General features: G+C 61.0%; 2 protein-coding genes across 5 annotated transcripts in view; one reads left to right on the forward strand and one right to left on the reverse strand.

Annotated features, from left to right (window-relative positions):
• Window positions 1–254: 254 nt before the first annotated feature.
• Window positions 255–5,322, forward strand: LOC138823519 (DNA replication complex GINS protein PSF2). Its single transcript, XM_070016888.1, has 5 exons — window positions 255–447; window positions 1,219–1,333; window positions 2,069–2,168; window positions 3,996–4,122; window positions 4,735–5,322. The coding sequence occupies exons 1-5, from the start codon at window positions 358–360 to the stop codon at window positions 4,861–4,863; spliced, it is 561 nt and encodes a 186-aa protein (XP_069872989.1). The 5' UTR covers window positions 255–357; the 3' UTR covers window positions 4,864–5,322.
• A 3,320-nt stretch (window positions 5,323–8,642) lies between these two features.
• The window catches only part of LOC138823523 (genetic suppressor element 1-like), a 225,934-nt gene continuing 207,641 nt past the window's right edge, over window positions 8,643–26,935 (reverse strand). Inside the window, exons 4-17 of one of the 4 annotated variants that reach the window (XM_070016894.1) lie at window positions 24,763–24,962; window positions 21,817–21,992; window positions 21,214–21,411; window positions 20,709–20,900; window positions 20,237–20,535; window positions 19,740–20,064; window positions 17,890–18,476; window positions 17,103–17,215; window positions 16,718–16,946; window positions 15,767–15,880; window positions 14,903–15,241; window positions 12,622–12,909; window positions 10,141–10,244; window positions 8,643–9,583 (exon numbers count right to left, since the gene is read on the reverse strand). In XM_070016894.1, the coding sequence (XP_069872995.1) occupies window positions 9,449–9,583; window positions 10,141–10,244; window positions 12,622–12,909; window positions 14,903–15,241; window positions 15,767–15,880; window positions 16,718–16,946; window positions 17,103–17,215; window positions 17,890–18,476; window positions 19,740–20,064; window positions 20,237–20,535; window positions 20,709–20,900; window positions 21,214–21,411; window positions 21,817–21,992; window positions 24,763–24,962 (3,299 nt within the window). In that variant the 3' untranslated portion in view covers window positions 8,643–9,448. Of the gene's footprint in view, window positions 9,584–10,140; window positions 10,245–12,621; window positions 12,910–14,902; window positions 15,242–15,766; window positions 15,881–16,717; window positions 16,989–17,102; window positions 17,216–17,889; window positions 18,477–19,739; window positions 20,065–20,236; window positions 20,536–20,708; window positions 20,901–21,213; window positions 21,412–21,816; window positions 21,993–24,762; window positions 24,963–26,935 lie in introns of all 4 variants that reach the window. The other 3 variants (XM_070016893.1, XM_070016892.1, XM_070016895.1) reach the window with 3 other exon arrangements.

The following is a 26,935-nucleotide window of genomic DNA, read 5'->3' on the forward strand; positions in this document are numbered from 1 at the left end:
GCGGGCGGGGCTCCGCGGAGGAGGAGCCAATCAGGCTCACGTCGGGGCCGGGAGACGGTGAGCAGGCAGGCGGGGCCGGAAGCCTTCGCGAAAGGGGCGGGAACCGGGCTACGGGATGGGGCGGGGCAGGCGCGCAGCCTCTCTCAGACTGGCCAACCCGAAGACGGGTGACAAGAGCGGTATCCGCCTCTCGCTCCCTGCAGAGAGCGCTGTGTTTCGATAGGCTGCCAAAGGCGGTCTTCCGGTCGGGGGCGGGCCCTGCACCGTGGCGGGAAAGTGGCGTCGGTAGCGACGCTTCTTCCGAGACCCCCGGTGTCCCGTGAGACTCCGAGCTCCCCGCCGGCCGCTGAGGCCGCCATGGACGCCGCCGAGGTGGAGTTTCTGGCTGAGAAAGAGCTGGTTACCATCATCCCTAATTTCAGTTTGGACAAGATTTACCTCATTGGGGTGAGGGCGGCGGGCGCTCGGGGCGGCGGGCGGGGGGCGCTCGGGGCGGGGGGCGCTCGGGGCGGGGGGCGCTCGGGGCGGGGGGCGCTCGGGGCGGGGGGCGCTCGGGGCGGGGGGGCGCTCGGGGCGGGGGGCGCTCGGGGCGGCGGGCTGGGGGCGCTCGGGGCGGGGGGCGCTCGGGGCGGGGGGGCGCTCGGGGCGGGGGGGGCGCTCGGGGCGGGGGGCGCTCGGGGCGGGGGGGCGCTCGGGGCGGGGGGCGCTCGGGGCGGCGGGCTGGGGGCGCTCGGGGCGGGGGGCGCTCGGGGCGGGGGGGCGCTCGGGGCGGGGGGCGCTCGGGGCGGGGGGGCGCTCGGGGCGGGGGGCGCTCGGGGCGGCGGGCGCTCGGGGCGGGGGGGCGCTCGGGGCGGGGGGCGCTCGGGGCGGGGGGCGCTCGGGGCGGGGGGCGCTCGGGGCGGCGGGCGGGGGGCGCTCGGGGCGGGGGGCGCTCGGGGCGGGGGGGCGCTCGGGGCGGGGGGCGCTCGGGGTGGCGGGCGCTCGGGGCGGCGGGCGGGGGGCGCTCGGGGCGGGGGGCGCTCGGGGCGGGGGGCGCTCGGGGCGGGGGGCGCTCGGGGCAGGGGGCGGCGGGCGCTCGGGGCGGCGGGCGGGGGGCGCTCGGGGCGGCGGGCGGGGGGCGCTCGGGGTGGGGGGCGCTCGGGGTGGGGGGCGCTCGGGGCGGCGGGGGGCGCTCGGGGCGGCGGGCGGTTCCTGCAGTGACGCCCGGGCCCTTCGCAGGGGGACCTGGGGCCGTTTAACCCCGGCCTTCCCGTGGACGTGCCGCTGTGGCTGGCCGTCAACCTGAAGCAGAGGCAGAAGTGCCGCGTGCTGCCTCCGGCCTGGATGGATGTGGGTGAGTGCGCGCAGACGCCCGGCACCGGGGACCCGACACCGCGGACCCCGGCACCCGGGGATCCGACACCCGTGGACCCCGGCACCGCGGACCCCGGCACCGGGGACCGGACACCCGGGGACCCGACACCCGGGGACCCGACACTGCGGACCCCGACACCCGGGGACCCCGGCACCGCGGATCCCCGACACCCGGGGACCCGGCACCGCGGACCCCCGACTCCCGGGGTGGCACTTGTAGGCCAGGCGAGGGCTTTTCACCCGAACCACGCCCCCAGCCCTTTCCGCTCTGGTTATTTTTTTTTTGCCCTTGCCAAACTGGACCTGGATCCTGCTATTTATTCTGGCCTTTTCAGTAAAAATGGGGTCTCTGAGCTTTTCTTTGCTCTGGCTGGCCTGAACTGAGGTCTTCCTGATCTCAGCCTTCCAAACATGTTGGGACCGCCGTGCCCAGGAGGCTCTCCGGTAAAATGGGGTGGAGAGCTTTGACTTTGTCGGAGTTAGCCTCGGTTTGTGATCAGCCCCTCTCCCCCACTACAGCAACGACAGCAAAAGCTTAACTGCCTGCCTTCCGGAGAGAGTTTCAAGCAGACCTGGAATCATCTAGTCACTGTTAAATTATTCCGGAAGGGCTTCTTCTTTAATGAATTTGCTGGTTGATCAAATAAGTAAATACGAAAGGTTAAAAAAAAGTCTCATCTGTAGTGATGATAAAACTTTTAACCTCTCATTTCAGAAAAGTTGGAGCAGCTGAGGGATCATGAACGAAAGGAGGAAACATTTACCCCTGTGCCCAGCCCTTACTACATGGAGCTCACCAAACTCCTGTTGAATCAGTAAGTAATTGTCAAGGCCCAGGATAGTGGGTTCTAGTCCTCTACCCCCACCCTCTCTTCCTTGGCCCTTGTTCTTTACGGTCATAAGTAGCAGCCCCATCTCTTACATCTGCAGGACTGATGGGCTCCCCCATCCCCATTTTCCCTTTGTGTTACCTCTGCCTCCACAATACATCCCTTAGTTCTTCCATTCCACTCTGGAATGCACTGGGTCCCCAGCACAAGCCTTTGATGCATGCTCATAAAACGAATGAGTGAAAGCAAAAAGATGTGCACATATGCATGTTTTGCCAGGGAGGTATTTAGAATTTAGCTTGCAAAATGCCAGGCTTTTGAAGCTTCCTGACCATCTTTTGGCTGATAAATTCAAGAGCAGAACCAAAACTGGGACTGTACCTGTGCTTAGAGAAACTGAAATGTTAGGGCCCTGATTGGCATGGCTGAATTTAAAGGAATCTGGACATGTCATATGAACGTGCCTTGTGTTGCTAGCAGCCTGCAGTTCAGTTCTTCCTTCTACTAAACACAATGACCAGCAAGGTGCTTGTGCAAGATCTGGAATTGGGAGCAGAAGGGAAGCGGGTTAAGCTGCAGTACATGCAGAGTGCGGGTCAACAGAGCCACAGGCCTGGCGGTACCAGAGCAGGATCTTGGGGGTCCTGGGGTATGGGAGGAGCTGTGAAAGGTGCAGGTGAGGGAGGGACTTGAAAGTAGAGTTGAGTGCAGAGACTGGGTAGGTTGGGAATGGGGGTGGGGGCCAAGGGCTGGGTTGGGAGAACCTAGAGGCACAGCCTGTCCAGGGGCCTGTCCATTATTTTAGGTTTTTACTGTGTGTGCACTTTCTACCAAAATCTTTTTTTCTATTATTCAGTTGGGCTACAGGACCCAATTTCAACTTTGTTATGAATTTCAGTAGACAAGAACCTGGGATTTGCTGTTGTTTAATCTGTTCAGAGCACAAGATGTAAATGTTTGGGTTTGTAGTACAATTCACTACATACACTGCATGCCATAGATCTGCTTCCTACCAGTCTTGAGCCGCTGGTGGCATGCGAGTGAATGTGCAGCATAAGCTGGCATGCCGAGTGAGGAGTATTTGCTTCTGCTTTATCTGGTCATTTGCCTTCCTTCAAAGGCTGGTTTAGGAGGGCTGATACTGCCATGCTAAGCGTCTACCCAGAATTGCACTGTGTGAACTTTTACACTGTGTCTACTCGTGTGTGCTTGCTTGCTTCTGTGTGTAACTGCCTTTTGCTTTGGCTGTACCGTGGGACAGTCCCTGCCCTTCAGCTATGTCAGGCACAGGGTGGAACGTGGGTTGCTAGGTTCCTGTCTGGGTGGTTGTGAACCTGGGCTTCTGTTGAGATGTGTTCAGTGCTGCGCACTGTGGCAGAAGGCACGGCCTCTGAGCCCAGCCTGCTTGGAAGTTCCACAGCAGAGCGCCCCGTACCCTGACAGGATGGCTAATGAGACCCTTCCCTGGGGCGCACACCAGTCCTGTGCTCAGCTGGAATGCAGCATGGATCCATGGATCCTTGCACTGGATTTAACCTGTTCAAGACTCAAATCTGGAAACAAACTTTTTTTTTTTTTTTTGGTGGGTCGTGGGGCTTGAACTCTGCGTCTGGGCGCTGTCCCTCAGATCTTCAGCTCTCAGCCTCCTGAGTAGCTAGAATTACAAGCGTGAGCCTCCAGCCCCTGGCTGACAAAACAGTTTTTGCATCTGGAATAGTTCAAATGTTTCATCTGAATTCAGTCAGCATTTTTGAAGATATGTTTCTGCCCAGTGTTGCTTTCATTTATTTGGTGTCTTCACTCCTCCTTTAGTGCTTCAGATAACATCCCCAAAGCAGATGCCATCCGGACCCTCATCAAGGATCTGTGGGACACACGCATGGCCAAGCTCCGGGTTTCTGCTGACAGCTTTGTGCAGCAGCAGGAGGCGCATGCCAAGGTAGGCATCGCTGGCCCTTCTGCTGCTGCTGCTCACCTGCTGCTGCCCAGCTCTGCCTGCCAGTTCTGATGCTGCCAGAGTGTCACACAGCAGCCTGCTTGCTCAGGCTGTTACAAACAGGAATTGCTAGCTGTGCTTTTAAGACCATTCACTGGGCTGAGTACCAGTGGCTGATACCTAAAATCCTAGCTATTGAGGAGGCTGAGATCTGAGGATAGGGTTCAGAGACACAGGATCTGCCTTGTTCTGACTGTCCCCCTCTGGCCCCAGCTGTGCATTCTGTCTGCTCTGTCTGCAGACAAATCTGAGAGTCATCTTCAGCTAGCCAACAAAAAGCTGGACTGTAGGTATGGCTCAAATGGTTCAATGCCAGCATGAGCAAAGAAAGCTGAGCAAGAGCACAGGGCCCTAAATGTAAGCTCTAGCGCAAAAACAAAATCACCACCAAAAAAACCAAATAAACAAAAAACCCTACTCACTGGGGCTTGCCTGTAGAGGCCCTGGGGGGTTCCATTCCCAGCAGCTTCCCCCACCAAGAGTTTATTCAGTAGAATGTAACTTTGTCTCCAAAGCAAAATCTCCTTGGCTTAGTTGGTCTGCCTTTTCCTTTAGCTGGATAACCTGACCTTGATGGAGATCAACACCAGCGGGGCCTTCCTCACACAAGCGCTCAACCACATGTACAAGCTGCGCACAAACCTGCTGCAGCCCGCGGAGAGTGCCCAGTCTCAGGACTTCTAGAAGCCTGGCACTTACTGCAGATTTGCTGGGTGACGTACGAGTGCACAGGACTTGGGAGAGGTACTTGTGCTTCTGGAGTCCTGGAGACTTCTTCCTGTGATGCCAGGGGGCCAGCGGAGGCATCTCTGAGTGTGTGAACACAGAATGGTACAAGGAATGGATGTTTAATATCAGCTTGTGGTTATTCCTCAAACAGCTCCTGAGTGCTCAGTTCCCCATGTAATGCTAGAAGCCAGCTTTTCTTTGGGGATTCGGGGTTAAGTTCTGGATGTCATGCTATACTGAGTTCGGGAACAGGTGAAGCAGCAGTGGTGAGCCCCAGGGCCTTTGTGCAACCTTCTTGGTCCTCATTTTGTGAGCTAAGTTTAATGTGCAGGTGCTCACACGGGATGGCTGGTAAGGCGGCCAGTGATGTTGGCCCGATTCGTGCTTACCTAATAAAAATGCCATCAGCTCAAACCTGGTTTATCTGATTTTGTTGAGTTTTTTCCCTGCCTAACTCCCAAGGAGTGAGCCTTGTAGTCCGGGTGATCCCAAAACTGCATTGACTGCTAGAAGATGTCTGGTTCGTTTATTAAGAAATTCTCTAGTGCCAAGTGAGGCAGAAGACTGCTGGGAAGGGTGGGACTGGTACGCTATTCTTGATATATTCAGGGAAAATGCTTTTTTTCTAAGAGAAAGTTCCTTGCAATTCACTGTAGCATTTCTTAATTGTGTGGTCCCTTAGCCTCGGTGGGGAAGCGCTTAGTCCAGTGCCATCCAGCAAACTGACCATTGGATTTTAGAACCAGCCTGCTTTTAACTGTGTGTCCAAGGCTGCAGGGAGTCCTGGGAACGCGCACAACCTCATCACTCAGACGAGGCTGGCCTCTGCCCTTGGCTCACAGGACTTAAGCACTGTTACCCCAGCCCAGGCGTCTCGGCCGTAGGTGCTGGTTATTTAAACACCCACGGGCCAGGCTGCGTGGCAGCCTGCGTTACAGTGCTGTCCAGAGCTGGTTTCAGGGGCTGGGACTTGCCTTTCCATCTCCGCCTTAATCTGAATCCTCTTCCTGTTAGGGCGAACTACTGGTTACCGTGGAGGCCAGGGCGCCTGCCTGTGTCTCTCAGATCTCATCTCTAGTACCTGGGCCAACAGAGTGCCGGATCAGTGTCTTCATGTTTGAGTTCTTTTGGGAAACTGGGGTATGCTCATTATGATATAAAAAAAGATCTTCCTCTTAACATGATTTAGGACGATTTTATTTTTTGGATGTTGTCAGAAATTACAGCAATATATTCATAAATACCTAATTACTACATTCAACAAGTAATATTACAATACAGTTAAACAAGTACACTTAGAACAGGTTTCATTTCACAGCATCTAAACTGCCCCCAGTGACCGAGGCACTGTTGTACTCCCTTCTGCCCATCCTAGCGCTGAACATGGGGCGCACGAGCAACATCACGGGTGGGCCGGCTTCCTCAGGTCAAGGCAGAGACTAGGAGTTTCATTAAGCACGGGGTCAAAGGCGGGGACAGGCTACAGCAAGGAGTGAAGCCGAAGCTTGGTTACGGAAGTATAGATTGCTGCCGAGCAGCTACAGCGTGCGCCTGACAGAAGCTGTCTGTGCTAGCCAGCTCCCTCTGGTGCTGGGTACCTGCGTTTCTATGCTGTCTGTGGCTCAGAGGGAAAGGGGCTGTCAGCTTTTAAACTCAGCAATTGGGTGTTTTTTTTTTTGTTTTGGAGATTTGGCAGTATTGTGAGCACTTGAGGAAAATACCGTTCTGCTACAAACAAGATCTCCCATGCTTTAGCTTTTTTCTGATGAAGGTATCCTTTAAATAATCTGAATTTTCTTGGGGGTGCAATCCACTAGTTTAGTGCCTAAGTGTTTTATTTCTTTACAATTAGAATATAGACTGAAATGTTGCAAATCCTATTTTGGTCACCTGTCTGAGACAATGGCAGGAAGCATGGAATTTTGCCATGTTTAAAACAAAAGTGAACAAGAGCAGCTGGGTTTAAAGATGATGGAGCTTTTGTCTGTCACAGTTTAGTGACTTCCCTGTCAGAGGACAGATGGGGCTCTCTTCCAGGTGACGCGGAAGACACATGGCTGAGAAGGACCAAGGTAGTCAGTCACAGGAGTACTGACACGCGCGCACCATTGGCTCTAGAGAAAATCTGACGTACTACTAAACTTTTGTCTTTGAAACGCAACCGGAGGAAGCTGGGCAGAGCCTCAGAGGTTGTGACTGCGTTTTGTCCTTTGCTGTGAACAGACTTAGATGTTCTGTGTTCTTCCAGAATCATCTGAAGTGTTCCCCGATTATAAAAAGAATTCATTCTTGGGCAGGAAAGCCATTGCCAGGCAGTGTCTGGTGCTTGCACTTCCAAGCACCTTTCTTAACCTCGGTTTCTGCATGCTGCCTTACTTGTCTGTACTTGCGCTGATTGTCTTATTACTTCTTGAGCACAAGAGCACTTGGATGTGAACAGGCTGGGGCGCGGTGAGGAGTGTGATGGGAGTATGGGGCAGTTTTCAGTGGAGGGGTCGTGGTACTTACTGCCCCTGACTCAGCCTTCCCCCCAATAAGACCAACAAGGACACTTCTCAGACGCAGAGAAGGCCGGGCCTTTCCTTCCACTAGGTGATTAGATTTACTTTTTCCCTTTGCTTTAGCCAAAGCCACCAGGTGTCTGACGTGTGGAGTGCTCAGGTGTGGACTCTTAAGCCTTTATTTACTCCGTAAGTAGCAAGCAGGTCGTAAGAAGAGGAGTGACATTTTGCCCCGACTGCGGCTCTTGGTCTCTGCAGGGGAAGAGGCCCAGGTCATAGCCTTTTGCTTTTTCCAGGCCTCCTGGTGGAAGGAGGCGCTTGCTGACTGCTGGCAATACTGGCAGCGCTTTTCTGTCTGAGTTTGCTAATAACTGCAAGGCTCTTGGCAGACGTACAAAGCGAACTGTGTGGGGGCAGATAAGCAACACCATGCCAGCTGTCAGCAAGCTGCTCAGCACAGCAAGGGCTAGGACTCAGGGCACTGCCCCCGGGAGCAGCAGCCAGTAAGTGCAGCTGCTGGTGGCCGGCAAAGGTTGGCGTGACCGCTCCCCACCCCCAGGCCAGCAAATGGCGAGGGCCTGTTCCAGTAGGAAGTGCTGTTCTGATCTGGATCCAACACTGCCTGAAGGGGCAGTACAAGGCAGCGTATTGCAGCCAGTGGTGGGAACAGCCTGCTTTCTATACCATCACTGCCAGTTCACCCCAGCCACTGCTGGCCTACTTGAGGCCGCCTTACAAAGCCTGGCACTCAGTAGCTACTTAGGTTCCTACTCTGTACGCGCTCTTGGCAATGTTAGGGTTCTGCAGCAATCACGGCTGAATGGTTCTTGGAGCCGGGCATGTGCGCGGCTGTCAACTTGCACGGGATCTGCGTGTTCCCACCGCCTGCCCCTCGTGACCCAGCTGCGCGCTATCTGCTGTTACCTGGTCTGGGGTAGGGACAGGAGGAGGTAAGGAGTAATGCATGGCTTTTCTGCATCAGGTTCTGGTGCAGTTCAAAGTAAAAATGAAGTGATAGCATAGGCGCCAGTGATAAGCTCTTTTTGTGTTGCTTCTCCTTTTAATTTTTAAAAACACTTCAATATTTTAACGTCCTGACCAGCAGCAGTACAAACACTAAAAGCAAGGGTTTTTTTCCCCCCAAAAAACAAAAACAAACAAAACCCCCAAAGAGGAAAAACAAAAATTCCCCCAAACCACATATTAAAAATGGCAGGCTTTTTATAACAATAATTAAAGTAATAAAAACATACAAAACTTTTTTTAATATATATACACAGTACAAGGCTGAAGCACCTTTGACTTTTCTCTCAAAATTTATGTTTGTATGAAACCATCACCCACCCCAGTAACAACTCAGCGGGTGTGAATGTCTACACAGAGCTCTGTACATCCTCCCCCACACGTGACAAAAGGTACCTTTAGTTTGTGGGTTTCTCTCAGGTGAGAGCGTTTCCAGAGGCCGCTCTGTGAGCCCCTAGGACCTGTGGCTTTGAAGACAAATAGCTTTTGTTTGTAGGAAAGTGAAGCAGGGCCTTCACTGACAGTGCACCCGGCCTGCTTTGCAGCCAGGGGGAGCCTCGCTTCCGGGCAGAAGGAGGTCCCCGTGGCCTCGGGCCTGCGCGCTGGAGCTGCAGCACAAGGAACAGCCAGCGGGGTGGAGCCCCTTCCATGCACTGGGGGTGATGCGTGACATGGTTTTAGTGTTGGGAATGGAGCCTTCATTTTCAGATTAGAACAACAACAACAACAACAACAGAAAGACCTATGTGGGGGAAGAAGGAATAAAACCACCGTGAGAAAGGAAAACTCTAGGCCTTCTACACCGGCTGCTCGCTGGTGACAAAGACCATCTGGCCGCACTGAAGTCGAGGTGAACTCATTCCTTTGTTTTCCTGGAGCCTGGAATCCTTTGCTTCATGCATGGCACATTCTTGTTTTTTAAGCTTCAAACCTCCCAGTGAAAAATATTAAATATTCAAGGTAATAAAATAGATAATATTTCTATACTCTAGGTTCCGCCTGTGCAAGGGAATCTGTCACCTGGGGTGACCCTTAGCGTGGCCCCTCGGCCAGTGCAGTGCAGGCACGGCAAGGCACTTGCGTAAGTGGTCCAGTTCCGCCTGGAGGCGCTCCCTCTCGGACACCATCTTCTGCCTCTGACTCCTCAGCTCCTGGGGGGAGGGAGATTCATGTAAGTGCCAGCTGTGGAGAGCTGGGAAGGGGCACTGTCACACCACGGCCTCCGCCCTGACGGGCCCCAAAGGGGGCGACATAGCACCGCCACCTTCCAGGATCAGAACTGGGCAAGTTCAAGGTAATTCCCCTTAGCCAACCCTTTGAATGATGAACAGATGCCAGAGTTTCCCCAAAATTACAGAATTTTAGTCTTTTTTAAATTTTTTATTTTTGGTCGGTCATGGGGCTTGAACTCTGGGCCTGGGCACTGTCCCTCAGCTCTGCAGCTCAAGGTGAGCGCTCTACCACTTGAGCTATAGCACCACTTCCGGTTTTCTGGTGGTTTATTGGAGATAGAGTTTCACGGACTTTCTTTCCTGCCCAGGCTGGCTTTGAATCACAATCCTCAGATCTCAGCCTCCTGAGTAGTTAGGATGACAGGCGTGAGCCACCAGCACCCGGCAGAATTTTGGTCTTTTAGGAATAGATTAACCCCCAAATGTGCCTGTGCCAAGCCCAAACCCCATGTGTCCTGAGCCCCAACCCGACTCACCGCCATGCTGTGGGAGAGCTGCTCTGCGGTCAGGCTGAGGCTGTAGTGCTGGGCCTCCAGCCGCCGGCACTGGGTCTGTAACACCTGCCGCTCTAGGTTTTGTTCTGAAAAGACAAGAGGTGGCAATCTCATCATGGTCTGGGCCACACATCTTCACCCCAGTGGCCCCCCCCCCCTCCAGCGTGGCCTGCCAAAGGCTCTCCTGTGGACCACACTCCCTGCTCTTTGGGTTATGACAACAGTGTGTGCATGCGCGTGCATGTGCATCCCTGCTTGCTCGGCCTGGGGCCTGAACTCGGCCTGGGTGCAGTCCCAGAGCTTTTTTACTCACAGCTATCTCTCTTATTATTTGAGCACACCTCCACTTTTAGATGTTTTCAGTTAGTTGAAGATTCACGGCTCAGGGGCTTCTCTTATCTGGGCTGGTTGCGAGTCTGGGATCCCGGTCTCCTGAGTAACCAGGATTCCTAGTGAGCCACGGGCACGTGGCTTGTAAATGAACCCAACCCAGGGGGATGAGCAGGGATCCAGAGTCAAAGGCAGTTTAATTAGGAAGGCGTTGGGGGGATCACTGCTGTCCCTTAAACAAGCTATTAACCAAATAAAGTCTGATTTAGCAAGACACCAGACCAAGTTTTGATGGGAGAGGGACTTCAGGCCTTTAAGGACAATTTTATCTTTAAAAATAGGATGCTGCCTGATTTTTTTTTTTTTTTTTGGTTGGTTGTGGGGCCTGAACTCTGAGGGGCCTGGGCACTGTCCCTCAGTTCTTCAGCTCATGGCTAGCGCTCTACCACTTGAGCCACAGCGCCACTTCCGGCTTTTTTTTTTCTTTTTGCTTATGTGGTGCTGAGGAATCGAACCCAGGGCCTCAGGCATGCAAGGCAAGCCCTCTACCACTGAGCCACCTTCCCAGCCCAATGCTGCCTGATTTTAGAGGCAGAAACAATGGTGATAGCAAAGCAAATTCAAACAGTATGAAAAAGCCAACCAAACAACCACCACAAAAACCCACCAGGAATAAAACAAGAAAAAAACAAAACAAACCACAAAAACCCAAAACTGGCTTCTGGGAAGGTTCATTGTTAATGAATGCTGCTAAGTTTCAAAGAATCCCACCAGTGCCTCTTAATTCTACCTTAGAGATTCCAGGCGAAATCCTAGCAGGATCTTTCCTAAAATATATGGGAAAAAGCTAAGAGCCAAGAACAGCTGAGCAGTAGCCCAGAATGAGTCAGGCAAGCTACAAGTATCCTAGTGACTGGGGTACAGGATTTCCAAACAAGGCGTCGCAAACCCGAAGATTGATGCCTTTTGCGCCATTAAAATTTAAAATGAGCCAAGCATTGGCGGCTCACACTTGCTATCCTAGCTACTCAAGTGGCTAAAGTCTGTGAGACTCTTATCTCCAATTAACCACCAAAAAGCCAGAAATGGAGCTATAACAAAGCCCAGGGACATAGCCTTGGAACTGAGTTTCAAGTCCCAGCATGTGCGCACATACACACATGCACACACACATACACACACGCACACCCACCCCTATTTGAGAGTGTAAGATACTGCTTCTGAAGACATATAGATGATTAAATAATGACAGGTAAGGGAGTTGCAGACAACACATCCAAACATGAGGGAAGGAAACAAACAATGTGTGACTGGTGTCCTGGCTACGCTGATGGAAGGTGCGGTTCATGAATGCTGCCCGGCTGGCCTTGAGCCTTGCTCATCCTCAGCTCTACCTCCCAGATGGCTGGGGTCACGGGGGGACCCAGTTTGTATAGTATGGTAGCACATGACTGCATTTTTAATGTGGTCACATGATGCAGGAGGTGGCACTGGTCTGAGACCTGCTAGCCACCGCTGTCCAGCTTTGTCCACGTGCGCAGCCAGCACACCCTGCTAGAGTGCAGGAGGAGGGGCTGGTGCCCGTGCCCCCCCCGGCACTCTCGTGGGCATCCTTGGGGAATGCCAGGCCAGGCTTGGGACCTGGCATAGGACCCACGTCCTGTGGCTTCTCCAGGAGAGCCCCAGCTGTGCTCTGGGAGGACGGTAACATCCTGCCTGGGACCAGGAATGGTGAAGGGCTAAATAAAAGCTTTGGCACAGGCTAGCCTCCGCAGAGTCCCCAGAGGTGAGGTTCAGAGTGAAGAAGCCCAGTTTGTGTAAAGTGTGTACGGTGGGGGGTGGGGGTTCTATCCCCAAGGATGACAGTACCAAGTACGGTGACAGAGTGGGCCATTGCACCATCAGAGGTACCCAGTACAGCAAGGCCCCTTTGGGGCTGTCCCCACGGACGCCGGTGCCCAGGCTGGCATTCTAGTAAATTCCCTGGCAGGGGGAGGAGGAGGAGAGGGTATTTGGCATGGGTGAAATGGCCTTGGGGATGGTGGAATTAGCCTTCCCCAGGCCTGGGCCCGAGCCCCTGGGCCTAGCTGAGCCCAAGTCCCGCCAGAGCTCCCATCCCAGCCTGCCCAGTACCTTCTATGTGTTCTTGGTAGGCTTCAAAAATTGCCTCAATCCCTTGCCACTTGCGCCTGGGGGCTTCCTGGTCCTCCTCGTCCTCACTGTCCTCACTGCCGTCCTCCTCCTCCTCCGACTCCCGGTCTGGCTCCTGCACGAGGGGGCCGTGCCCGCCCGCCGAGGGCTCCTGCTGCCCGTTGGGCTGGGGCGGGGGGAGGCGGCTGGAGGACTGCAGCTCGGGAATGTTGTAGTGGACAGATGCGTCGACCTTGTGGTTCTGCTCTGCAGACAGCACAGCCGAGCTCCCTGGAAGAGAACAGGTGTCAGGCACAGGGGTGTCTCTGTGAGCAGGGGTGGCGGGACTTCAGGTCTCCAGGCGGGCAGCAAGACCCCAGAAGTGTGCAGGAAAAGGGTCTGCCTCAAATGCCCGCATGAGCCCAGCACAGTCAGGGACAGCGCGAGGCGGCCACGGAGGGCGGCCGGCCTGCGGTCCTGTTTGGTGACTCGTGATCTCAGCCCCGCTCATCTGAGCTTGCATTTCTTCATGGAGTGGGCCCAGAGACAGCCCTCTGGGGTGAAGAGCATAAGAATGCTTGTCCCTGCGCCAGCAGCGAGCATGGCTGTGACCTCTGCAATGGTGCTGGCACAGGGCCGCTGGCAGCCCCCTCGCGGGAAGGGCGTGGCGGTACGCACAGACCCACGTGGGCCTGCGCTCCCTTGGCAGACTGTGCTACCCGCCCTGGAAGGGTGCTTCCGAGGGGCTGCGCAGGAAGGCCCGTGTGAGGCTCCAGCCCACGAGGGCCACGGTGGCTCAGGACACATCTGCGCGTGCTGTGGCCTTTTGGGGCCCTTTCTTTTTGTTGGTCATGGGTCTTGAACTCAGGTCCTAAGTGCTGTTCCTGAACTTTTTGTTGTTGGTCATGGGGCTTGAACTCTGGGACTGGGCGCTGTCCCTCAGCTCTTCAGCTCAAGACAAGCGCTCTACCACTTGAGCTACAACGCCACTTGCAGTTTTCTAGTGGTTTATTGGAGTCTCACGGTCTTTCCTGCCAAGGCTGGCTTTGAACCGCGATTCTCAGATCTCAGCCTCCTGAGTAGCTAGGATAACAGGCATAAGCTACCAGCACCCGGCTTCCTGAACTATTTTTGTTGGTGGTGGTCATGGGGCCTGAACTCGGGCCTGGGCGCTGTCCCTCAGCTCTTCAGCTCAAGGCTAGAGCTCTACCACTTGAGCCACAGCACCACTTCTGGCTCTTTCTGCTTACGTGTTGCTGAAGAATTGAACCGAACCCAGGGCTTTGTGCATGCAAGGTAAGCACTCTACCACTGAGCCACCTTCCCAGCCCTGTTGCTGAACATTTTTGCTCAAGGCTAGTGTTCTACCATTTTGAGCCATAGCTCTGCTTCCTGTTTTCTGGCTGTCTCCCAGACTTTCCTGCTCAGGATAGCTTTGAACTGCAATCCTCAGATGTCAGCCTCCTGAATAGCTAGGATTACAGGCGTGAGCCACCGGTGCCTGGCCCAGACATATTCTTATGAAAACTCTAGTCACATTCCTGGTTTTTATGGAGTCTTTTTGTTGTTTTCCCAATGCTAAGAATCAAACCCTAGGCCTCAGTCAAAAATGAAAAAATAAAGAAAGCAAAAGCCCTGTCCGGCACTGGGGCTAAAGCAATGCTGAGGGCAGGTGCCGGCACTGGGGCTCAGACTTGAGGCCTCCTGCTCTTGCTTCGTTCTTTGCCCAGGGCCAGCGCTCTCCCCCTTGAGCCACAGCTGCACTGCTGGTTCTTTGCCACTTAACTGGATGTCATTCTCATGGACTTTTTTCCCTAGGCTGGCTTCAAGCCACAATCCTCAGATCTCAGCCTCCCAAATAAGATTACTGGTGTGAGCCACCGACACTTAGCTCCTGAGCAGTTTTGACTTGGAATCTACTGGGAATGAAGCTAGCCATCGGTCCCCTTCTGACCCCAGCGACTGTGCTTGGGGTGGGTCCCACGGACGGGGGAGGCAGCAAAGCCTTTCTGAACTCAAGATGCCGCCACCTGCTGACGTGCTGGAAATGCAGCGTCCACACAAGCTCACCTGGAGCCTGGTAGAAATGAAGTAGTGCCTAGCAAGTGCAAGGCTCTGAGTTCAAACCCTAGCGCTGCTGGAAGTGAATGAATGATTGCCACGGGTCCCAGCCCCGTACCCGACAAGAAGCCAGGTCCTGGTGTACACAGAGGGGCGGGCCAGGGAGGCCCACGGCTGTGCCCCAAGTGACCCGCGGTGGTCAGCGTGGGACAGGGCTCTGTACCTTTGTGCTTCTGCAGGGCCTTCTGCGTGGACTGCAGCACCGACTCGTGGAACTGGTGTGCGAACTCCTCAGCCAGGAAGGGCTCCCAAGGCTTGCTCTTCCCGTTGACGCTGTGGGACAACGGCACAGGGATGGCCTTGGGCGCGGGGCCCCGGATGTAATGGAGCATGCTCAGGCTCTTCTTGCCCCGGGGAGCTTCGCTCAGCCTGGCCTTCTCACCGCCGGGGGGCGCTGGCTCCTGGGGCCTCCCTGTCTCCACGGCCTTTGGGACTTCAGACAAGGAGGTAGCGACGCTGACAGGCTTGTCTGGCTCCGGAGAGGCAGGCTGCGTGGCTGGTTCTGGAGAGAAAGTGAGAGAAAGCAGAGGTCAGCATGGGGTGGCCAGGTGTGGCCGTGGGCTCTGGAGGCTTGCGCTGAGCAGACTTAGAGCAAAGAACCCAGACTCTCCCCATCAAAAGTCTGTCCTTGACTGCGCCCCGAGGCCATGCGAGAAGACAGATGGCGGGAGGAAGCAGAGTCACGGCGGAGGGGTGAGGGGCCGAGTGGCCAGGCGGCCGCGAGGCCTCCCCGTGTCCTTGGCAGGCAGAGGCGGCATCGGACGGAAGACAGAAAGGTGTGAGAGCAGGTGACGAGGAGCCCGCGGCAGGCGGCAGAGGGGGAGGTGGACGGACAGACGGACGCGGCCCCACCACTGGCCTCCTGCCTTCTAGCGCCTCGCGTCCTAGCCGTGCAGCCGCAGCCGCAGCGCGCAGGAGGGCGGGCAGGCGCGCATCTCCACAGGCCCGGTTCACAGCGGCGACCGTGGGCGGCACTGGCGACCCTGAAGCCCGTGTGCTGGTGTCGGGTGGGGTGTCCTTCCCTTACCACTCGGGGAGACGGCAGCGCTGTCCCTGGGAGAGCTTGTCACCGAGTCCGCCACCGCTGCTGACAGTGCTCTCTGCTTCATGGCACGGAGCATTTCAACAAGTCTCTCTTTGTCTGTGAGAAAAGCAGCCTGGAGTTAAGGCGCGGCGTGGCTGCGGCCTCGCGCATGGGAAGGAAGCGGCCGATCCTCAGCTTCTCTGCAGGGCTGCGGTGCGTGGCCGGTGCTGGGCGCTGGGAGCGGCGTGCCCGCCCTCTTCGGTGGCGGCTTCTCAGGTGGGGGTGTTTTTAAGGCGAAGGCAGTGGCCCTGGCCCCGGCATGGGGGCGGCGTGCCCACCCTCCACGACTCCCCAGAACCCCGGCTGTGTCCTGAAAAGGAACGCAGGCCCGGCCCGCCACCTCCACTGCCTCCGTGGTGTTCTCGCCCCGCGGACGGCTTCCTTCACAGGCGCCAGGTAAAGCGACGGCTGTGCCCACGGCTGGGCCGCTCCCAGGGTCCGCCACTGCCCCGCGGAGGGTTTGGCACAGACAAACCAAGCTGCATTCCCAGCTCGCACACGGCCAACAGCCGGGCTTCTTCTGGCGGGGACCTGGATGCCGTGCCCAGGAGGTTGAAGCCGGGAGCTGCAGCCACGCTCTTCAGCCCTGGACCAGAGTCCAGAGGCTCTCCACCCGGCCAAGCGGCCAGACCCGTCCGGCGCACCCCCACGCACCCCCGCGCGCCCAGGCTCCGCTGGCGGAGCGCCAAGCCCAGGGGCCGAGCAGGCCTGCTAGAGGTCCAGCAAGGCAAGAGGCGCTGTGCCGCCCGGCCTAGTCCCCGGAGGGAAGCAAGTGGCGCGGCCGGCGGCTAGACAGGCTGCCTGTGCGGGAGCAGAGTCCTCGTGTCCACCGCAGGCGCTCGAGCGCGGCAGCCCAGCACGCAGGCCAGCCCAGCACGCAGGCCTCAGCCTTACCTTTCCGCTTCTCGGCGCTGATATGGGTCAGGTTGAAGATGGTCAGGAACCTCCTCTTCTCCTCAAAGTTGGGGCTGCTGTTCATCTCATCCGGGCTGTAACGGGTGGACAGGGCCAGTCTGGGGGACGGCGTCCGCCGCTTCCTCTGGGCGCCCGGCGGGGACGGGCTCCTCTCGCGCAGCAGCCGCCGCCGCTTCCTCCGCTTCTGCGCCACCAGCTCCTCCTTCTGCTGTTGGGTGGTCAAGCCAAAAAGTTGCAAAAACTCTAGCTTCTGGATTGGGAAAGAAAACAAATCAGCTTGACACCACCGGCAGCGGCCTGTCCGCGCGGTCCCTGCGCCCCACCTGGGGTCCCCCAGTGTGCCGCGGGGCAGGCGGCCGGGTACCTCGGAGGACGTGTCCAGCTTCAGGGGCGGCTGTGCGGCCACCCCGCGGAGGTGGGCCCTGACCTCGTCCTCGTCGCTCTCGTCGTAGGAGTCGTCCAGGTCATAGTAGTATCCTAGGGCAGGAACGGGCACGCGTGTGAGGGGACAGTGAGGCCTGTCTGCGAACCCCGAGCTCACCCCCCGAAGACCGCTGTTCATGCCAAGGTCCCAGTGTCCTTCGCGGCTGGTGTGCTATGTGTGCACCCCCAGGAGATGAGCACAGAGCAGGAGAGCCCTCCCTGCCGGGCCCCTGAGCCCCCCTGGAGTGTAATGGGAGGAGCCCTAAGTCAATCTGGACTCCACAGCAGCCTGGGAAGACCGTCTACACCGTAGCTTTAGGGAAGAGCGGAGCTCCAAGCCCGGCTCAACGGTGCACACCTGAATCCCAGCACTCCAGAGGAGAACCAAGTCCCACACGAGCTGGGTCTGAGTTTCCAGGAGAAAGGAAACTCATGCTGAAGATGCAGCCCGAGCCCTGTCCCAGCTCAGCTGCTGGGCCAGCTCTGGTGCCCGCCCCCTCCTCCCCGCAGCTGTGATCTGCCTTCAGGGCACTGCACCCCAGGGCATCCAAGAGGCCTTCTCTGTCCCTGCAGAACCACCAGCCGTCTGTGAGCTTGCTACCTGGAGCTGCTGAGAAGCTGCAGCACGGGCAGCTGCATGAGGTGGGGTCGCCCCCCTAACACACACACATGCACACACACTGCACACGCACACATACGCACATACACACACACACACACACACACACCTTTCTCCTGGGCCTCCCGCCGCCTGCGCTCCTCCAGGTCCAGCTTGCTGACCAGCCTCCGGCGCTGCTGCAGAAGCTCATCGTAGATGTAGGAGGGGTCGGGGCCCCTGGGGGTGGGAGGGCAATAGGGGGACCCAGGCTTTAAGGGCCCGCTGAGCTCCCCGAAGGGGGCCGCCTGGGGGAGGGAGGGCCGCTGCTGGCCCAGGATGGTCTGTGCAGACTTCTCGAGTTCTGCAAGGAAGGGCCCAGGCCCGTGCGGGAAGGCGGGAGGCTCCAGGCTGGCCGCTTCCCGGGCCGGCGGCTCGCGCTTGCGGGGCTCCTCGGGCTTCTCGGGGCAGTACACCCGCTCCACCTTCACCAGGGGCACCGGCGCAGCCTGGAGACTGGGCTCAAACGTAGCCGGGTGGCCGTGCAGGCTGTGGCTCTCGGCCCGCCGCGTCTCCAGGGCACTGTCCATCAGGGACACGGGGTTCCAGAGGGCGGTGGGCACGGTGTGGAGCTGGGGCTTCGGGGAGATGAGAGGTGGAGGCCCTCCAAAGTGCTGCGGGGGGTCGCGGCTGGCCGGCTCGTGGCGGTTTGGTCCCGGCCTAGACAGAATTCAGACGGACTCGTCAGTCGGAGGAGCGGAGCGGACCCGCCGGCCGGCCGGGGCTCCCGTGCCTGGCTGCACCGCGTCTTCCCCTCCGGCCGGAGGACTGGACGTGGCAGGCAACGGGCAGGTGAGAGGCCGGCCAGCCCACCCCCGCGGCCAGCTCCACCCCGGGGCCTTGGGGCCCTTCCTTCACACGCTCTGCCTCCCCGTGAAAAATGTTTCCACCACGCATCTGACACACAAGCCAAATCACAAAAGACTACTGTGCTTTCGCGAAGCTTATCTTTCTGTTTTACTGTGGGATCTTGCTGCCCACAGGTCCAGGGCAAGGTCTGCAAAAAAGGCCGGGGCAGGGGGGAGGGCGGGCTGGGCTGCGGGGCCTCCCAGCTCGGCCGGCTCCGCTCGCTCTGCCGGGCGGTGCTCACCCACGCACCGTACCGGGGCCACCTTGGCGGACTCCGGCTTGCAAGCCTCGAGCAGCGGAGCGCAGCCAAGGGAGACAAGACATACGTCCGCAGGCAGAATAAAAACGCCACACACCAGAGCCAAGCAATAAACAGGTCTCGAGCGGAGAGCGCAGGGACCCCGCCAGAGCCGCGGTCTCGCTGTGAGGCAGCCTCACACCACTCCACACCTGGAGGCCGCGCGCCCCTCTGGTCCTGAGGCCACTGGGGAGGCCGGCCTCCGGGAGGCCAGCCTCCACGAGGCCCGAGGGGCTGCCTGTGGCTCATTCCCGCCCACCACAGCCGAGCTCCACAGACCCTCACTAGGCTACGCACGCAGGGAAGGGGGAAGAGGAACAGCAAAGGTCACCCTGTGCCCAGACACTGAGACCCCAGCGCCTCTGGCCCTGGCCGGCCTCACAGCCGGTGAAATGTGGGGGTGGGGTAGGGGGATGGCCCCCTGCTTCCCTGCAGAGCGGAAGCCATGTCCTGGGACCTGGCAGGCCGGGCATCGCGGCAAACAGACCCCCTCCCCCCTGGACTAGAAACTCACGCCCCCTGTCAATCCTTGCTTTTCCTCCAATAGAAATTAAAGGCAGCCGTCGGCAGAGGGAAGCGGGTGGGCGGGGGCAGACCCAAGGCCTGGCCCCATCTGTCTCGGCTCGGCCAGCCGGGGCCCGGCCTGCGCGTGAGGAGTGCTGGGCTGCGGCCTGCGTGTGAGGAGTGCTGGGCTGCGTGGCTCCCCCCCCACGCCGGCCAGGGCGAGACCGCGCCACTCCCCCGGTCCCGCTCAGCGAACGGAGCTGTGCGCACACCTGGTGCCGTCCGGCCTGGGCTCCACTTCGGCGGCCACGGGGGGCCGGCCCATGTCCAGGTGCTGCTCCAGCACCTGCTGCCGGAACTCGGACACCTGCGACTGCCGGTCCTCCTTCTCCTGGCGCAGGCGCCGCTGCCGCGCCAGCCACTTCTCCTCCTCGTTGGTGCGCTGGATGAGCAGGGCCGTGGCCGCGCTGCTGCCCGGCAGCGAGAAGAGGCCGTGGCTGGAGATGAGGCTGGGCACGGCGTGGTGAGGGGCGGGCACCGGGTGCAAGGGGTGCTGCACGGGCTTCGGGGCCTGCAGGCCCCCGTCCTTCAGCTTCTCTGTGGGGATAAACGCCGTCACAGACGGCAGGTCCCACGCCCGTCCGCCTGCCGGCACCCCAGTCAGCGACCTATGGGAGCCCCGGGACGCGTGCTTCCGACGCCCCTGCGGCTCCCCGCGGTCCAGCGCAGCGCCTGGCCGGGCGCCCCCACACCGGCCCCGCCCGGGTACCTGCTCGGGTGGGGGTCAGCTGCTCCGAGGGCTTGCCGCGCTCCTCGGGGGCGTGGGGGCCGCGGAGGCCGTGCAGGTCGGCCACGGGCAGGAAGGCGGCGGGCTCCAGGGTCTTGGCGGCCAGCAGCTCCTTCTCGCGGGCCCGCTGCTCGCGCTCCCGCTCCTTCTCCAGCTCGCGCTCCCGCTCGCGCTCCTTCTCGCGCTCGCGCTCCCGCTCGCGTTCCCGCTCCTTCTCCCGCTCCCGGTCAGCCTCCCGCTCCCGCTCTCTCTCCCTCCGCAGCTCCTCATCCATCTGCAGCCTGTGAAGCAAGCAGAGGCTCAGGCGGGGCCATGCTGTGTGGACCCCCTTTCACACACACCCCCCCCCCCGGCCCAGGCTTCCCGCCCGCCCCGCCTCATCGAGTAGCCAAGATGCTGAGGACGGGCCGAGGAGCCGCGTGTGCACACGGGGCCGGGCACGGGCCGGGCTTACCTCTCAGCACTGAGTCCGGACATGCGCTCCGAGTGCAGCGCGGCCAGGGAGGAGTGGGCGAGCTCGGGAGGGTAGCGGACCCCCGACAGGTGCAGGTGCATGGCCGACGGGTGCAGCGGCGGCAGGGAGCCGGGGGTGGGGATGGGGTAGAACGGGGACCTCAGGGCTGACAGACAGTAGGAGTCGTCCATCCTGTTGGAGGAGGGCTGGTCGGATGACAAGCTCACACCCACGAAACGCCTCCTCCGAAGGCCGAGATCCCGCTGCGTCCGCAGCGCGTGTCGGCCAGGCAGGACACCACCCACGGCCGGAGGCCGGCAGCGTGGCCAGCACAGGCAGCCCCGTGGGTCCGGCTCATCAGGCCCGTGAGGACGCCGCGTGACCCCTGCCGGCCTGTCACCCGCTGAGCCCTCTTCACGCCTCGCCGCTCGCCAGCAGTGACCCCGAGGGCTCCCTTCAGAACCACAACTGGAATTGTAGGGGGAAGGCTGGGGGGGGGTCTCACCTGAAGGCTGGGTGGGGGAAGGGGTGCGGGGCCAGGTAGCTGGGGTGGTAGTAGGCCGCGGCCGTGGCGGGGTCCAGGCTGAGGGGGGGCAGGGAGGACATGCGCAGGTCCTCGGCGGTGTGGTAGGGCCGGAAGCTTCGTAGGTAGTCCTCGGTCACGGTGTTGGGGGGCACCACATGGTGCACAGGCCGCTGGAGGCTGCAGACCCAGCCGGGGCTGCGTGAGCTGGGCCGTGTCTAGCCCCGGCCCAGACTCCGCCCCTGGCCCCACCCCTGACTCCGCCCCCAGCACCACCCCTGACTCCTCCCCAGCCCCGCCCCAGACTCTGACCCCGGCCACACCCCCAGCCCCGCCCCAGACTCTGACCCCAGCCACACCCCCGGCCCCCCTTTGGCTTGTGAGAAGTGGCAGGAGGTCCACAACACAGGCAGGGAGCAGCTGCCCCACCTGGAGGGGCTCCTGGCCCCTAGGACCAGAGAATGGGCTTAGGAGGGGTGGGGTTGGCATGGGTGGGTGGGTGGGGGCAGGCGGCCAGCATCTGGCGGCTCCGTGGGGCGGTGCAGACCAGGCCGCCTTGGGCACCGGCCCCCGCTGGGCACTTACTTGAGAGGTGGGAAGCGGGAGTCCTGCACGACGGAGCTGGGGGACAGGCCGAAGGGGTAGGGGGTGCTGAGCAGGTGGGAGGGGATGGCCGGGCCCCCAGCCTTCTCCTGGGTCAGTGGGGGCTCCACCACCAGGCGCTCCCGGCCGCTGCTGCCTCCCCTCGAGCCGGCATCCTGCTGGGGGACAGGCAAGGGTCAGGCCCACCCCAAGGCCAAAGCTGCCTCCCATGACTGCCGCCTGCCACGGCCGCACAAAGCCCCAACCAAGTGCAGCCTGTGCTCTAGAAATATCCCTCCCATAGCTATACTGCGGCATGGGGAGGGCTTGGGGGGGGCTCCTGCCCTGCCCTGCCCTGCCCTGCCCTGCAGGGGTCCCCAGCAGGCAGCAAGGCCAGACCCTGCCTCTCTCTCCCGGAGACCAGCTCCCGGCAGCTACAAACCACAGAGCGCCTGGCCTCGGCCAGCCCACGTCTCATAAGGACCAAGGGCCCCCGGTGCTGCCCAAGCTGCCCTAGGAGGCCCCGGGAGCCGCCGAGAGCGCAGCGGGGCAGGGCCGCTCACCCACAGGCCACACGTCTCTGGGTCTGGGCTTGGCGAGGCCAGGAGAGGCAGGAGGGGCAGCCTGCAGGCCCACGAGTCATCTTGGGGTCCTGGCCGAGAAGCCTCATGACAAGGTGGCGCGAGGACCACAGAGCAATGCCAGAACCCGGGGAGAGCGGAGAGCCAGGGAAGGCTGAGGCAGGGACCGGGCCTGCGCCTGGGAGCAGCCGGCCCAGGGCCACAGTAACAAACCCTGGAATGAAGGGGGCCCGGCCGACCCCCGGTCCTCGAGCAGCACCAATGACTCCTGGGCACAGCCAGAGTGAGCTGGCAGCGCCCCCGGGCCTGTCAGCCCCCCCCGCACGCCTCCCTGCACGCCCCCCAGCAGTCAGCGGTGACTAATTGAAGCAGACAGGCCGCTGATTGGAATTTTTAATGAGTGGCAACATCTGTTCCCTCCCCTCGCTCAGCTGGGCTCTGCTCCCGGCAGGGCCCTTGTAGGTTCACGACCTCCCACCCGCCTCTCCCAGAAGAGGTGTTCTGGAACATCTCAGGGGCGAGATGTGCGCACGCCCCGCATGCCCCCTCCCCCCAGGCCCTGTGGAACGGGGGGGGGGGGTTCCAGCTGTCGGTGGGCAGCAGAATGGGCTTTCTCCTTCGCCAGACAGAGCAGGGCCAGTTCTGGAGCCCCATGACTGCTCCGTGACTCCCTGACCTACTGACTGCAGGGGTGGCCCCAGCAGGTGGGAGAGGCTGCACACCACCCGTCCCCACCCCTGCACGAGGCAAGAGGGCCAGGAGGCCTGGGGCAGGCTAAACCAACGCCAAGCCCGGAGCCCATGGGGAGCCCCTCCTGCCCCCAGAGACAGGAGCCAGGGGCTGGGCTCGGCTACCACCCCACCATCCCCGAGTCCTGCGTGCACGGCCTCCCTGGGAGGAGGGCAGAAGGGTCCAGTGGGGTGATGTCCTCAGCCAGGGTGTCCCTGCCCCCACCCCTTAGCGGAGACAGAAGCAGGTGATGGTGGCACCTTCCTGGCCTGGCTGAGGACGAACAAGGAAGGAGGGAAGCTGGAGAGCGGGAGGGGGTGGGGCGGGGCAAAGGGCTCCAGGAGCCACAGCTTGCTGGGCTTCCTCCAGCTGGAGCAGGGCCAAGCCAGCCCCGGGCCCCTGGGAACTAGGTCAGCAGAGCCCAGGTGCCACGGGGGGGGGGGGGGGGGGCGCAGCACCCCCAGCCTCAGGCTTGGGGCAAGAGGCTGGGTGACTGCCTGGAGGTGACCCTGACAGCGTGTCCGGCCCGCGGGGGCCTGGCAGGCGGGGCGCCAGGCAGATGGGCACACCAGTTTGTTGTTGCTGAGCAGGCTGCACACAGACGCAGCTGCAGCCATGAAAGGCGGAGAGTGGGAGGGGGAGCGGGGGGAGGGGAGCGGGAGAGCGAGCAGGGGGGAGGGGAGCCGTCATTCTCGGGTGATTAGAAGCCTCCACACTCAGACAGGCAGGACATGCCCTGTTAGCTTCAAAATAGACCGTTTCTCATTCCATCTCCTCTGCTGCCCGGAGCTGGAGACCCCCCCGGGGCCCTTGCTGTCCCCCCCCCCCCGGCCTGGCTCCCCGCTGAGCCTCAGGAGCCCCCCTGACTCAGAGCCTCTCAGCCCTCTCCCAGGGGATTAAACTCTGAGCCTGGTGCCCAGCTGAGACGTGAGCCGCAGTGCTGGCCCACAGTGGCTGCCCGGCCTCCTGGGGAACGGGCTCTCCTGGCGCCTTCCCTGCGTTTCTAAGCCTGTCAGGTGGCAGGGACCCCCAGGGGGTCGGGGACAGGTGCCAAAGCGCGTCACAGGGCAGAGGCGGGACAGGCAGGACAAGACCCCGGGCCGAGACGGCAGTCCCTGAGCACCGGGCACGGGGCAGCTGACACAGGGGCCCCCGAGGCCAGGCCGGCCCCGTAAGAGGCCATCTCCCCCACCCCCAGTCCCCAGGAGCACCAAGGGGACATGGCCCCCAGACCATCCCGTCCTCCTCTGCCCTATGCCCTGGAAGCCTGAAGCCAAGACAGACTTTGGAGGATGGACAGACGCAAGGCCCCTCGGCCGTGGAAGCAGAGCCGGGCCCCGCCCAAAGCCCCCGGGGGCCAGGGACCCTTGCAGGGGCTGTCCTCCTCCTGTCTCTGCCCTGGACAGCTGGCCTCCCCCCGGGAGGGGAGCAGGGAGCGCGGCAGGGCCTTGGGAGAGCTGCCCCGCCCCCCCTCCCCACGCCGTGGTTTAATTAGTGGTTCCGAGTGGTGCTGTCCCTCTGGGAACCTGCAGCTGGCGGTGGGCCCTAATTAGAAAGGCCCTGCAGGCCTTGAGCACCAGGTGTGGGGTCCTGACCCTGGGCAGGTGCAGGGGGCAGAGCACGGGGTGGGGGGGCTCACCTGGCGGCCCTCACTCCGCCACACGCCATTGACGGTCTTGGTGGGGGCGATGGTCACCACGGGGGGCGTGCTGGGGACACTGTGGCCCCCAGGAGGGACGATGATGGGGCCCATGGGCACGCGCTTGGGGGTGCTGGCCGGGGAGCTGTGGTTGGTGGCTGGAGAGGACACAGGGGAGGACTCGCTGCTCAGTGAAGACCCTGCGGGAGAAGAACACAGCAGCCTGGCTTAGCGGGAGCCATCGTGCTCGCTCGCGGCCACAGAGAACACAGCCACGTCCCGAGCCCCACGCGGCCCCCTGCACGCGCGGATGGCAGGGGAGTGCACGCTCAGGGCCCGGCCACCTGGGGGGTCACTGGGGGCTCCGGCTGCCCGGCCCCTTGCCCCATGGGCCCAGCAAAGGGGGCACCGGGTGCCCCGGCGTGCGTGCCCACCCTCCCAAGTGCCCAGCAGACACAGCCCACACCCGTGGCACACACAACGTCCCGGGTGTCTCAGGAAGAGAATCCCTGCCAGGAAGCTCCGGGATGGCCAGAAAGGGACCTTCGCAGACTCCGTCTCAGGAGACGAGACGAGGTGGTGGGCAGGGACAAGGGGAGGGGCGTGACACACACCCCAGGACGCAGCTCGGCTGTGGTATGCCCACTGCATGTGTGACCATCCCCCGACTGTACTTCTGGAACATTCCCGTCCCTGCCCGCCCCCCCTTCACCCTTGGCAGAGGTCCAGGGGTCCGCGGATGTCAGGACAGGGCCTTGATCCTGACGAGGTCCGCCCAGCACCGTCCTGTACCTTTGCACCAAGGCTGCCCCAGCCTCTTCCTCAGAGCCTCCTGAACTGAGTGTGGCACGGACAATGCCCACAGCAGCCACCACCCAGTCCTCCCAGATCTGCCCCTCCCCCTGCCAGGCCCTGTGACCGCTGAGCAGCCAAGGCCAGGCCCCGAGTTTTCATGCTCCCTCCACAGAGGCCTGGCCCGGCAGAGAGGCGAGGCCAAGGGCCGCTGTTTGGGATACACGGCCACACGGCCCAGTGGGGCCAGCAAAGCACTGTCCACCCCCCAGGGACTGTGAAGCCCATGTGGACAGGGGCCCGGCCCGCTGTCCAAGCAGAGGCCCGGCCGGAGGAGTTGCAGCAAGGAGACAGCAGGCCAGGACTGACCACAGGCTGGGGCTGGCCCCCAGCCACTCGGACAAGCCTGGCAAGAGAACTCGAGGACCTTGAGCCAGGAAACCTTGGCCCCTGAGCCTCCCGAGCGCCGGGGCCACGCCTGTGCGCAGCTGAGGAGCCCCGGCCTCCCCAGGGGCAGCCACGCTGGCCCCGCGCCCGCCGCCCAGACACAGCACCTGCCAGCACCGACACCCTGCTGAGACGGAGGAGCCCAGCCCACCTCAGCCAGCACCCCGAGCCCAAAGCCCCAGCCTGGGCCGGCTCCACCCTCAGCCAGCACCCCGAGCCCAAAGCCCCAGCCTGGGCCGGCTCCACCCTCAGCCAGCACCCCGAGCCCAAAGCCCCAGCCTGGGCCGGCTCCACCCTCAGCCAGCACCCCGAGCCCAAAGCCCCAGCCTGGGCCGGCTCCACGGCAGCCGCGCAGTGTCTGGGGGCACCCAGGAGTGGGGTACAGTGGTGTCCTGCTGGTGTCCCTGCTGGGGCAGCCGGGCCCCGGCCTCCCACAGGGGCTGGGGCTGACATAGCCACACACGCCCTGGACCCGGCCCTCGCATGAGGCCGAGAGGCCCCGGGGCCCCCAGCACCGGCCCCGCTCCGAGGCCAGCTCCTGTCCACTGATCTGAGCAGGTGGGCGGAGGGGGAGACCGGGCACGAGTTGGGGTCTCGTCTGGGGCGGGCGGAGGGAGGCCATCAGCAATTAGCGGCCTCATCTCCTGGAGGCGGCGAGGCCATCGATTCTTCCCAACGCACTGCCAATTAGCGAGGCTGGCACTGGCTCTCGGCACGGCTGCCGCAGGGAGGTCGGTGACTGCTGTAATTAACTGGCGGTATTCTGCCAGGAGTCCGTGACACGGGACTGCAGATGACAAGAGGCGGAGGGCGTGCATGTGACCTCTGCTGTCCAACCTCGCAGATGAGCCCTGAGCCCCCAAGTCAACTCGAGACAACGGGCCAACAGCCGCCGAGCACCAACCACAAGCCCTCGGGAAAGAGGCCGTGATGC

This window comes from Dipodomys merriami, unplaced genomic scaffold (assembly GCF_024711535.1).
Source record: "Dipodomys merriami isolate MVZ:Mamm:240054 unplaced genomic scaffold, mDipMer1.0.p SCAF_120, whole genome shotgun sequence".
In the NCBI taxonomy this organism is placed as follows: Eukaryota; Metazoa; Chordata; class Mammalia; order Rodentia; family Heteromyidae; genus Dipodomys; species Dipodomys merriami.

Coding starts and splice junctions, on each gene's coding strand:
- LOC138823519 (XM_070016888.1), top strand. CDS start 358: ATGGACGCCGCCGAGGTGGAGTTTCTGGCTGAGAAAGAGCTGGTTACC. Junction 1,334..2,068: donor TCCGGCCTGGATGGATGTGG/GTGAGTGCGCGC, acceptor CTCTCATTTCAG/AAAAGTTGGAGCAGCTGAGG. Junction 4,123..4,734: donor AGCAGGAGGCGCATGCCAAG/GTAGGCATCGCT, acceptor CTTTTCCTTTAG/CTGGATAACCTGACCTTGAT.